This window comes from Garra rufa, unplaced genomic scaffold (genome assembly GCF_049309525.1).
Source record: "Garra rufa unplaced genomic scaffold, GarRuf1.0 hap1_unplaced_025, whole genome shotgun sequence".
Lineage (NCBI taxonomy): Eukaryota > Metazoa > Chordata > Actinopteri > Cypriniformes > Cyprinidae > Garra > Garra rufa.
The window spans coordinates 129596-142596 of record NW_027394300.1 but is presented as its reverse complement, the minus strand read 5'-3'; the positions used below and the strand labels follow the sequence as shown (position 1 = coordinate 142596).

General features: G+C 39.5%; 1 protein-coding gene across 1 annotated transcript; it reads right to left on the bottom strand.

The window, feature by feature from the left end:
- Positions 1-223: 223 nt before the first annotated feature.
- On the bottom strand, positions 224-11298 carry LOC141315366 (tudor domain-containing 6-like). Its single transcript, XM_073832699.1, has 15 exons — positions 5946-11298; positions 5716-5840; positions 5513-5593; positions 5407-5437; positions 3722-3771; positions 3576-3630; positions 3351-3403; positions 3201-3255; positions 1950-1981; positions 1786-1849; positions 1622-1689; positions 1470-1509; positions 1312-1379; positions 538-592; positions 224-405 (listed from the first exon to the last, which is right to left on the bottom strand). Exons 1-15 carry the CDS (start codon positions 11296-11298, stop codon positions 224-226), a joined length of 6312 nt encoding a protein of 2103 aa, XP_073688800.1.
- Positions 11299-13001: the final 1703 nt, after the last annotated feature.

Genomic DNA, 13001 nt, shown 5'->3' with positions numbered 1-13001 from the left:
AAAGAAGAAAACTAAATTAAAGCTCTACTCTATGAACAAGCAGAAGTGCTTACTGTTGCTATTATACTGTTTATGGTATTAGGTAGACAAAACCACTTAATACATCAAGCTGTTGGCAACAAATGTGAACAAAACAAAACCAAACCAACAAAAAAAAGCACATTACATAAACTTGCCTCTTAGGACACATCAACCAGCTCCTGAGAGGTTTACAGTGTTTACATTAGTCAAGTTTGTGTTTTTCATTTTCACTCTCCGGCTCATATACTTCTGCCTCGGATTCTTGCAAAACACCAACAAAAATGACGTCATCGTCAGATGCGTCCTCAACCTTCAGGGTCAGATGAGTGACACGTGAATCCTCTGCGCTGGTGCAATCAGATGCATCTGACTTTTCTTGTATGCCTGTGAATCACACTGCCATCAGTTCTCACTTTAACCAGAAATTAATATTTCTAATAAAAACTGAAACTGTTAGTGATTCTTCCAAATATACTTTTAAAAATATACTATATACTATACACTTAAATGACTTACATGAAGATTCTTCAGCATCAGTATAAATTTCCTTAGCCACTGCATCTCCCTGAAGCTGAGTAGTCAAAATAAAGAATATAAATACATGACATGTTTGTGGTTAAAGGAGTAGTTCACTTTCAGAACAAAAATGTACAGATAATGTACTCACACCCTTGTCATCCAAGATGTTCATGTCTGTCTTTCTTCAGGTCATAAGGAAATGTTTTTTGAGGAAAACATTTCAGGATTTCCCTCCATATAATGGACTTCTATGGTGCCCCTGAGCTGGAACTTACAAACTGCAGCTTCAAACGGCTCTAAACCATTACAGCCGAGGAAAGAAGGGTCTTATTCTAGCAAAACAATCGGTTATTTTCTTAAATAAAAATAAAAAATTACAATTTATATACTTTTTAACCTCAAATGCTTGTCTTGTCTAGCTCTGTGTGTACTCTGTGTAGAGATTAAAAAGTATAAAAATTGTAAGTGTTTTTAGAAAATAACCGATCGTTTTGCTAGATAAGACCCTTCTTCTTTGTCTGGGATCATGTAGAGTCCTTTGAAGCTGCATTTAAACTGCATTTTGGAAGTTCAAACTTGGAGGCACCATAGAAGTCCATTATATGCAGAGAAATACGGAAATGTTTTCCTCAAAAAACATTTCTTTACGACTGAAGAAAGAGAGACATGAACATCTTGGATGACAAGGGGGTGAGTACATTATCTGTAATTTTTTGTTCCGAAAGTGAACTACTTTAATGAATCAAATAAATAACAATAAGCTTATAATACCGTGCCATCAGATGCAGTGTCAGACTCCGTTCCATCACTAGTAAGAACAATAAGATCTTCAGTAACGTCTGTGAAAGAAAAATACAAACAGATGCTGAACATCGATTCTGTATTTGTTAAAATTGAAAGATTGAATAGGGAATGCAAACTAAACACACTATTGAACTCCTCAAGCAAGTCATCTGTTCGAAGTTCAGTCTCACACGCATCCTGCATTTGCAAAAACATGATATGAGAGGAATGTATATCTTTAGCCACTGGGTAGTGTTGGTCTTCACTCAAGATAAGAGAGAGAGAAAAGACAAAACACCTTATCATGGAGAGGCACATCAAGGAAATCCATCAGTAAATCCACACCGGTAGTGATCTGGGCAGCATCTTCTAAACGGTCACATTTTACAGATTACAAGAAAAACCAGTGTCAACTACTCTTTAATAAAGTTTATTAGAGTTCATTAAAGTATGAAGTGTAACCTCTTAGCTCTCCAGCTGAGGTGTTTAAATCCTCTTGGGGCTCATTGATTTCTACCGGTTCAGGCTGAGGTACAAAAAAAAAATTGAAGATGAGTGGGTTAATATGATTTAAGGATAAGTTCACTTCCAGAAAATAAAAAAATAAATCCTGTTAACTCACTCACCCGCATTTGATCCAGGATGTTCATGTCTTTGTCTTCAGTCGCAAAGAAATGACGGTTTTGATAAAAAACATTCCAGGATTTTTCTCCATATAGTGGACTTCAATGGTGGCCAATGGGTTGAAGGTCCAAACTGCAGTTTCAATGCAGATTCAAATGGCTCTACATGATCCCAGCCGAGGAATAAGGATCATTTGATTAAAACGATAAAAAAAAAAAAAAAAAAAAAAAAAAAAAAAAAAACATACTTTAACCACAAATGCTTGTCTTGGACCAGCCTGACCTTACTATTATGTAGTCACTTCAGCGAAAGAACCAGCCCAGTGTTTACAGAGCGAACGTGCAAATAGACAAATGCGCTTTACAAAGAAGGTAAAACAATGTGATTTGATTTTGAAGTTGGAGGACAAAATGAGATGGAGGTTTTGGTTTTACCGCACCTTTTTGAATTGAAGTACACAGACGAAGAACACTTTCTAACATGATTACATAACGCATGAAGCCACGCATCGCAAAGCTAGTGCAAGACGAGCACTTGTGGTTAAAAAGTTTATAAACTGTTCATTTTCTGAAGAGAGAGAGAAAAAAAATCATTTCGCTAAATAAGACCCTTATTCCTCAGCTGGGATTGTGTAGAGCCCTTTGAAGCTGCAATTTAGACCTTGGCTCCTATTGATGTCCATTATATGGAGAAAAATCCTGGAATGTTTTCCTTAAAAACCTTAAAGACTTGAACATCTTGGATGACATTGGGGTAAGTAAATTATCAGTCATCAGTCAAATAAAAGTCATCTCAACAGTCTTACATCTCAATGTGTGTACTTACACTCAGTACTTGAACAAGATCATCCACTTGTGCACTTTCCCCTGATGCATCTTCCATTACAAAAAAAAAAAAAAAAACAGCCTTGTCATTTGCATTGAGGTCAAATCAGGACATTTGCTTGTTTGTATAACTCTGATGGAATTACACACTTCAGTTTTGTTTGAAAGATGATGTGCATGTAAACGTGGTAAATGAATTAGACAACCGCATATTACGCATGCAAAGACTTTATGTAAACTTGATATTTCATTCTATCTAAATTAAATATTCATTCAAATGCAGATTTAATAGATTTAAAATTGTTATTTCACACAAACAGACATTATACATTACAAATAGTACATTCGAAGAGCAGGTGTACTACGCACTATTTGAAATTGAGCTTTGTTGATTTACTTACTTATTAAAAGTATTGGGACCTCACTTACCCTCAGAATCTTCAACCAAAATTATGGAGCAAGACACACATCCCGTGGCTTGAAGCTGCAAGTGAACACATGTTGAGGCGCCACAGGCTATCCAAGTATTATCAATCAACTGTATTTGCTTTTGATTGGTACAACAGCATCACACTGTACCTGGTCTGCAGGTTCATCACCTGGATCCATTTGATCAATGGCTGTTTCTTCACCTTGACATATTAAAAATGCAATTTTGAACATTTTTCAATTATTTACATACTACTTCGCCATTATTTAATAACACCATAGTATATTTTAATGTGTATAAAGCATGTATAAAACATTTTTTCTACCCTAAGAGTATGTGATGCAGTAACTTTCTAAATGTATACAAACACTTACCATTTGGTTCCTCAGACTCTGAAGTGACAACAGTGGAATATTCTGAATCTTCCGCCTGATGTAATCAGAGATAGAATTGAATAGAACATTATTCTATGCCCAACTGCTGTAAACATTCTACTTACCACAGTTAAACATCCATTTACCTTTGAATGGCCATTCTTCACTGCAGTATGTTTCTCCTTGGTTACTTCATCTACAAAACGTTTGATATATTTAAGGATCTTAAATGGTTTATTTCAGATAAAAAAAGTTATCAGAAACAAAAGAAAAAAAAAAACTAACATTCTAAGGCTAATTACTATTATTTTTTTGCATTAAGGCATTTGTAGAGAAAAATTACAATGAGTAGTATTGTATCGGATGCCCATTTTCCACAAGTTGTGTGGAAGTGGTGTGATTCTTTAGGGTCTTCATACTGTCAACATACTTTGGATAACATTAGTCCAACGGTAATAAAACAGCACCCTTTTTACCTTGTCAAAAACAGCTCTGCTCACAATGACCTGTTTTGGTGCAGGTCTCTTTAACCCTTTGAGCAGTACGGTCCCACATATGGGATTCTAATTTCTGTGCCCCTGGGAGTACGGTCCCACATATGGGATTTAGAACGTTCGGTGACGTCACGCAACTAACAAATTCAAACTGCGCTTTGGCGCGATGGCTGGCGCTGAGCCAGAGAAGGACGAGCTCTACACTTAGTCATACAATCACAACTATGCAGTGTTTTTAACCACATAACGCTTATTTTAGGTTTCAGACATTTAAATACACATAAGTACTAGTAAAACGAGACATTAAGAGTTTGTAAAATACACACATAGGTCTATGGAAGCAGCAAATAACCATCTATTCAAATAGAAATAAAACACATTGGCAAATTATATCACATACACATAGGCAAAGTAACTAAAAGGTTCACTCTATTCCTCTTCTAGTTCACCAGCCACTTACTTGCATGTATTTCGGGAGAAACGGATGAATGTACATGTAAACGCGGCTGACAGGACTCTCTGAACTGCAGCGCGAACAAACATGGCCGCGCCCATCTCACGTTTCAAATCACGATCCAGATCATTTACATAGGGTTTTAAACGACGAATCATACTAATTCACACATATTTGTGAATCGGAATATTAGATAGTTCATGGCATGGTAAGCAAGTGTGTTAGTATTCTGGATAAAAAAGGAAAAACGAAATTAAAGCGATCTATCTGTCATACAGTGTTATTGTGGCTGTGTTGTGTCACGTGACAAGCATGACGCGTCGCCATGGAAACAATAAGGACGAACGTTCTAAAATAACGGTCGCTTAAAAAAAACTCACTCTTGGGGGTCCACTAGAATATTTTAAACTCACCACTGAAAGGGTTAAATGATAATGAGCTACTGCTCACCCCACCCCTCTCTTCTGTTTTTTTGTGTATTTGGAGGTGCAAAAAAAAAAAAAAACCTGCATCTTCAGCAGCTCTGACGTCGTGAGAAAGATGTTAATTTTTACATCCAATCACAAGCAGAGAAAATAGCAGACAACGTACAAATGTCTGGGGTGAAAAAATGCTAATACAAGAAGTCCATCAACGGTCATGGGCAGGGCCTGAGAAATATGCATACTGCTCAGAAAATCAAACATCATACTGCTCAGAAAATCAAAACAGCTTAATTTAGACCGTTTAGATTTTGGGGGGGGGGGGGGGGGGGGGGGGTTAAAAACAAGGAGTGAATAGATTTCTATCATTGTAGGGTGGTTGTGTCCACACACTGTTAAGACATTTATATGCTAACACCATGTAAAAGTGAACTTTGTATCTAAAAAAATATAATACTTACCACTTGGAACTGCAGCTTCAATGCAGGAAGCCTACAATTAAAACACCGGATGAGTAAAAAATGGTTTCTGATTATAAACAAAAAAAATACATTCAGCATTACACACCTGCAATGGCTTGTCTGGCAGAATTTCAAAGATGTTGAGAGGATCTACTACCACCTCAGAATCATATTCCACAAGCAACACCTAAAAAAAAAAAAAAAAAAACAAGTGTTAAGTTAGACAAAACAAAAGCAGGTTTCTTTACCAGATAAACAACAAAGGCAGCTCTTTAAAAAGTGTGAATGAGAAGAGAAATAAATACACACCAATGCAGCATCTTCTGAGCTTTTTAAAACTCTTGCTCTGCACCAGTTTCTTCTTACACGAGACCATATCACACATTCTGACCCAGCAGGCTTCTTCTCTGTTGCTCGCCTTAAAAAGCCCAAGTCTTTAAAAAATGTGAAAAAATTAGAGAAAAGAAGGTAGATCTCTGTCAGTCAACACTCCAGCTCTAAATGTTCTACTACAAAATGTAAGTCACATTCAGGCTTACCTGATTGAATGATCTCAGACGATGGTGACTCTGGTCTCTCAACAATGCGTAATTGAGAATCTGTGTTATTCATCAAGAAGCTATCTATATTCTCTGAGGTAACACTAGGTGTAGCTCCCTCAGAGTGCTGCGGCAAAACTACAGCAACAGGTGTTGGGTCTGCCTCTTCAGCAAAAGCATGCTGGTTTGTGTCTGATGGACTTGCTGAGACTGAATCATCTTCAATGACACATATGGTTTCAAGGTCCTCTTGTGCATCAGAGGGCACTATACTCGCTGTATCAGGTGAGGCATCATCTTCAGTAATCATCTCGAGTGCGTCATCCTGTGCTTCATTTCCAACTTTCGTACTTGTAAGTAAATCAAGCTGCTCTTGTTCAGAATTTTCCACCTCGAGAACTGATGCGCAGGTTTCATTGTCAACATGGTCAGTGTATGAATCATGTATAACTACTGAGTCAGTAGCCACAGAGGCATCGTCAGACATCAGATTTGCTCCACTTAGGAGTTCAACAGATGGAGTTTCAGAACTTTGACTTTTCCAAAAGCTTCTCATAGCATCATTGATAACAGCACCGTTGCAATCCAGCTTGACGAGGTTTGGCATTTCAGAGTTTCCCATTTTCTTAATGGTGATATTTAACAGCTTGTCATTAGCTAGCTCAAAGAAAGCATCATCTGCTTTTTCAGCCCAGAAACCCTCGGAAAGATCAAAACCGTCAAGCTGGCAGTCAAATGCCTGAGGGGGCACATCCGATAGCTCGGGTGGAAGTGCTTTAACGTCACCGATACTGACTTTTGCTTCATTTCCATAGTCAACAAAGGTAATGGAGAGTGTGTCAAGGTCCCTAGATGTAACTTTAGCTCGATACCACAAATTATCCTCAGTGAAAAGAGCAATGCAAGCACTTCCAACTGGCAGAGATTCCTCACTCAAAGTTTTTTTTGATGCATTGCCAGCACTCTGTAACGCATCCGAAATCTCTTGAAGTTTGTCCGATGCTGCATACTGGCACCAGAAGAGCTGGGGACTTTTGATGAATGAAGTGTATCCAGTGATCAGCTGACCAGCTGATATGTCAGGGTTCTTGTAATAGGTGCAGACCTTGATTTCAGATGTCTGCTTGACACCTGTGGTCGTAAGCTCAGCTGCTGATGTAGCATCATCGCTGAGGGTGGATCCCAGCACTACACCATTAACATCAAGTTTCACTTCCCAAACGTTCCCTGACATTTTCACAAATGTGCACATGACCTTTTCAATGTTTTGTTCAATTACTCGTTTGAAGTTGGGTGCAAGTTCTTGGTCCCCATCCTCAACATTCAGTTTATGTACAGAGCAGTGGATGCTGTACCTAGGAAGCGAAGCAAATGATTGATTGAGGCAACATATTTTTGAGGCAGGAATTGTAGCCGTGTTTCCGAAGTCAACAAATTCGACGTCGATTGTATCGCCAATGTTTTTCCTCACTGCTGCACGGTACCAAGACTTATCTTCAGGGAACATTGCACAAACCAAGTCTCCTTCACGAATATCACTGTGGTCGATGTTTGCGCACCTTGATTGGTCAACATTCAACTTCTCCACAAGTGAATAAATGTCATCCTCATCAGTTGCAAACTGAACAAAGAAGCTACAAGGGCTATTGCAATGAGAGATGAACACCTCAGCTTCTAGACCTGGTTTTATGACTTTCACTGGGAGCGCTGATTCGTTAAGAGCAGCCTGGGACTTGGGCTTAACAGCATCAGTTTTGTCAGATAGACAAGGGCGACGCACATCAGCTCTATCATTGGACTTCCTTTGTGGTTCTTGCTGTTTCTGGAAATTGCGCAATGTCCCAAAATCTCTTTCTGGTTCAAGCCCACCATTTGTTTGGAATCCCCACTTTCCCCGTAGCTGTTTTGATTCAGCATTACCTTGTTGTGCCACACAACTTTCACGGGATAGTGGAACTGGATCCATGAAATCTCGTTTTAGACCACTGGAGCTTTCCTTCATATGGGTTGCCCCACTTTGTGCACTTCTGTTCTTTGAACTATATCCTTTGAATGTGCTTGGCTCATTTCTACAGATTTCATTGTGAAACTTCTGTCTGATCAGTGCATTCACTTGAGTTTTTCCCTCATAAAGTTCCACCAAAAGCCTTCCACTTGGGTCTTTTGCCACGATCAAAGCAGTGAAACAATGACTGTCAGCATAATTCCGAAACCAGTTTCCTACTTCACATGGCACATCTTCAGGCATATCTGACAGCCCGCATTCAATTGCCTGCACTGGGACGGACATGATCTCTCCTGCTTCAATTGGAACTGGCAGCAAGTCTGATTTATTAACTTCCAAGGTGTCACCGTAATCCACAAAATTGACCACAACTGACGGTTTTGTAGACTTTATTTGGCCTCTGTACCAAAGTCCATCTGTGTATTTTGCAAAGCAAACTGTTCCAAAGGTCTGAGGACACTTGGTTGCCTCTAGCTGATGGCATAGGGAGTTGACCTTGCTCGAAAGTTTCTCAATCTCCTCTGAATTCCTGGCAAGATGGCAATAGAACTGAGTGACACTTTTCACACAGGTGACACTCACTTTCTCTTCACAACCAGTCTTGACTCCATGTGTGGAGTAATAGTATGTGTCCAGGCGAAAGGGTGGAAGAGGAGCTTTCTTAGAGGGTGCACGGTCAGCTAGACGTCTTTGGACAAGGAGATTGCAAATGCTTTGGAAAGGGGTCTCCAAGTCTACCACATTGAACACAACCTTCTGGGAGTCATACATGACAGCAAATATGGTGCATTTTAAGGGCACATTCATGGACGCTGCAGTGTTAACAAACTCTTGAAACTGCAATGTGGCTTCAGGGCTCCAGTCTAAAGCTGAGTGGGAAACTGGTTGGATCAGGTTGTACAAACTACATCGAAAGGCTTGTCCTTTCATCCTCAAGAAGGCCGAAGTGATCTTTCGAAGATCTTCAACAGCAACCTTCTTTGTCTGCCCGTAGTCGACGAACAAGACATCAACATGAGGCGTTTGGTGCTTTTGAATGACCAGGGCTCTGTACCATATCCCAGTTTCAGGATGACGGGCAACACAAGCAGCTTCCAAAGGTGGCTGGAATTCGCTATGAGAATAGAAACGCTGAATGTCTTGCATTAGCACTTCTAAGCATGCTGCATTTCTGGCTTTTTGACACCAGAAGTCATTTGGACTCTCAATGTAGGAGACAGTTACCTCCAGAGAACTTCCAATGGGAAACAAGTATTCCTTGAAAGCAGATGTACTGTCCGTTACGGCAGAAGAACCGGAAGGAGTTTGAGGCCGTGCTTCTGTCAAGAAAACTCCAGATCTTGTCGCTGAATTTTCCACAAAGCTCTTTTCGCTGTCTGCAAAATCTGCATTGCACAATAACTTGCTCACATCGTTTTCTCCATCTAAACTCGGATCCACTAACTGGACTATGTGAGTGTCTTGGTGCTTGTCTTGTACATGCAAATCAATTACTCTGTCTTCGACGAGTCTCGAAAAGAACAACGTAGCCCTCTCTTCCCAATGGTTCAGTTTGGATTTAATGCCATAGAGGGAGCACTTTACTGCCACAGCTGGAAGCTGCTGAAATCTCAGAGGCAACTGTCGGAGGTTGAAACAATCAACAAGTTCTGTGTTGCCATAGTCGAGGAAGTAAACTTCTGCTTTCTTCTCAATTACCTTATAAATAGCCGCTCTATAGAACACACCATCTTGGGCTTTAGCTGCACAGAGGAGACCAACAACAGGCTTTCTTACCAATCCTTCAGTGCTGGCTGGATCACTGTATAGATTTCCAAGGCCATTCATTAGCTGATTGAATTCATCAGCGTATTGCTGAGTTTGAACCCAAAACTTTCCAGGGCTCTCAACGTGCTGTACAACAGCCAAATGTGAAGTATTAGGTGTGAGACTTTCAGTGAAAAAGACTGGCTTGTTCCCTTTAAGGTCCGAGTAGGTTTCATCAATGTGTGTGGTCTTGGTTGTTTCCAGAATCTTGCTCTTCTGAGATGATGGGCTCTTCTGAACAGCAAAGTCTGTAAGGGTCATATCAGAAACCATTGAACATTTCTGTTTCAGTTCAAACAACTTGTTGATGTTTGTGTTCTCCTCTCCATAAAGCGTGACATAGTGGACACCTTCAGAAAGGCTTTGATACTGAAACTTGGCGATCACTGTGCGGTTGAGCAGGAGAGATTTCAGGTAATCGATCTGAGAGACTGTCCAACCAATACCTCTGTCGGCTATTCCATGAAGGGAGCACACGTACGTTACGACAGGCATCCTGAAGAACTCAGGGGCGAGTGGTCGGACATTCTCAACTTGTACAAATTGTTTCTTCCCATAATCCACCTGCAAAATCTCAACCACATTGTTGGCAGACATGACCTGCTGCAGCACAGAACGATACCACTTGCCATCATTTCCTCTTGATGCACACGGGCTGCCTAAATTCTCAGGTCTTGCAAAATTGCATCCAACTCTTCCCTCGTAATGCTGAGTTATCTGTTCTGTTAACTTCTTCAGCTCCTGAGAGAAAACCTTAAGCTGACAGAATATGCGAAATGGACTTGTTACTTCCGTGATCACAACAGTCTCAACAGTATCGGTTTGCAGCTCTGGGTACATGTAGGCCTGCTGCTTCTCTATTTGCTCAATGATCTCAACTGGTTTGGTCCTAATGGAAGAAATTCTCTGAGGTTCTCCAGTTCCTCTGCTGGCCTGCAAAGATCTGGAAACAAACTCCTTGAACTGATCACTGTACAACTTCTTTGCAAAGCCCATTTCAAACATCTGTCTGGACAGGCATGGAATGTCAAGTAGGAATGTTCGGTGAGGCACAAGAACATCTTGGACAGTGGCATTGACTCTTCGACCACAGAAGGTCTTCATGAACTCCAAGGCCATTGCTGACCATTTGTTTTCAGGGGACAGCGGCAGGACATTGGCAAGAACGCAGAATTCAACTTCAGGGGGAAGATAGAAAAAGTCACTTTTGCCCCATGCTAAAGTGTTTACAGTGGCACAGAGCGTTCTGCCTTCATCGATTAAAAACACGCTGTACTCATCAGTGTCTCTGGTCACTATACGTGCTCTGTACCATGTTTCATACACTCGGACGAGGCACAAGTCACCAGGGTTTCCATCTGTTTCACAAAAACCCTCTCTGGGGTATTGAATCTCCTTTTTCAGTTGCTGATAAGCAAACTTTCGATCTTGATCAAAATTCCCCCAAAACTCTACCAGCACACATGCTGGGTTCAGGTGTACTCTGGTAATGAGTACAGGTACATTTGAACCCGTTGATGGAAGTCCCGGAATAGAACACATTGTGATTCTTTTCTGTCACCTTCGGTTGTCTAGGTGTGTCTAGAAAGAGAGGGGAAGAGTAAAAAGAAAAAGTAATACTTGTCCATAATCAGGGTCTACATGTTTGTTTTTTTTCTTTTGTAAATACACATTGACACTTTTTCCAACCAAATTATACTTTTTTTTTTGTTTTTGGGTACAACACTAGACAGGAAAATATCTAAGAAATGTAAAAAAAAAAAAAAAAAAAAAAAAACACCCAATGTCAAAATTTTAGGCAAATTACACTACCAGTCAAAAGTTAACAGTAAGACTTTTAATGTTTTTTTTAAAGAATTCTCTTCTCACCAAGCCTGCATTTATTTGATTCAAAATACAGCAAAAAAAGTAATATTGTGAAATATTTTTACTTTTTGAAAGAACTTCTTTCTATAGACCAATTATCAGCCTACGTCACACATACGTCACGCTGGTTCAACTGCGCATGTCGGTTGCAAAAGACGACCGGAACCGCTATAATGCTGTGTTCCAGGCAACCCGTTACTCGTGTTTTTCCAACCTTTTACCCGTGAAAGTGCATCCGAACGGCAGTCAAACCCAAGACTTTCCACTCGTGAACTCGTACTAGATCGATGTACGCCCAGTTCCGAGTTCTGATGTGACATAGGCCGCGAAACCACTATGTCAGCACCTACGGGTGCGGTGTTTATGCAAGTGGTACACAGTGAAAAATAGACTTTAGGACAATGTAACGTTGCAAACAAATGAATAATAATATAATAATAATTAATGCACTCAGGCAGTTTGGGGTGACTTGCCTGGAACGCTATAAAGTCATAAGTCCTGATTTGAAGTTGTGATTTACAAACTCATAAACCTGCCTGGAAGGCAGCATAAAACCCGAAAGAAAAATTAGAAAAAGAAGAAAAGACAACCGTGAAAATGTCGTGTTGTGCAGTGGGTACACGGCTAACGGTTAGTCTCGTAAGCTTGGCTAGTACAGGGTTTCTGCAGATATGAACAAGTGAAATTTAAGACTTTTTAAGACCTTTTTAATACCACCTTATATGAAATTTAAGACCGAAACCTGTAATGGAAATAGATATTATATTACATGCATACATGTAATATTTAATGTGTTTAATGTAAAAAGTAAACACAATATCATGGCTGTCATAAATTAAATTTATTACTACGATATACAGTGAACTTTTCATATCAGCAGACACTATTCCACACAAAATATCCTCATAAAAGTACCACTAGAAATATCTGATGTAAAAAAAAATTCTGAAGCAATATTTTCATCAGTGCTCTATTAGCTTTTACATCTTAAATCTGCATATTTGATTTACCTTTATAAAGGCCTTTTTTTTTACTTTTGAAATGTATGCATTACCTTTGAAATTTATTTTATGAATTTATCAATAAATTCTAAATGGCTGTTAGCAGTGAGATTGCATAATTTACACTGCAAAATTAAAAGTGAGATTAATGTTTTAAATACATTTATTGATTTATAAATATATACATTAGAAATGTTGGGTGTGGAGGCATACTTTTAAACACACTAAACTACCAGCAGGTGGCGGTAAGTCACTTCATGAGCGAGTTATTTCAACTGATTCGATCAAAACGCTGAATCATAGCAAAATGTTGCTAGGAGAATGCTTCTGCTAATGTTGCATATTGTCTAATATGTAAGTAACTACTTGACTAACTAC

Bases quoted from the DNA above. Each gene is read 5' to 3' on its own strand.
- LOC141315366 (XM_073832699.1), bottom strand. From the start codon at position 11,298: ATGTGTTCTATTCCGGGACTTCCATCAACGGGTTCAAATGTACCTGTA. The intron at 5,438-5,512 runs GTGTGTAATGCT...TTTTAATTGTAG, and splicing joins TGCCAGACAAGCCATTGCAG to GCTTCCTGCATTGAAGCTGC. The intron at 3,631-3,721 runs GTAAATGGATGT...TGATTACATCAG, and splicing joins TGAAGAATGGCCATTCAAAG to GCGGAAGATTCAGAATATTC.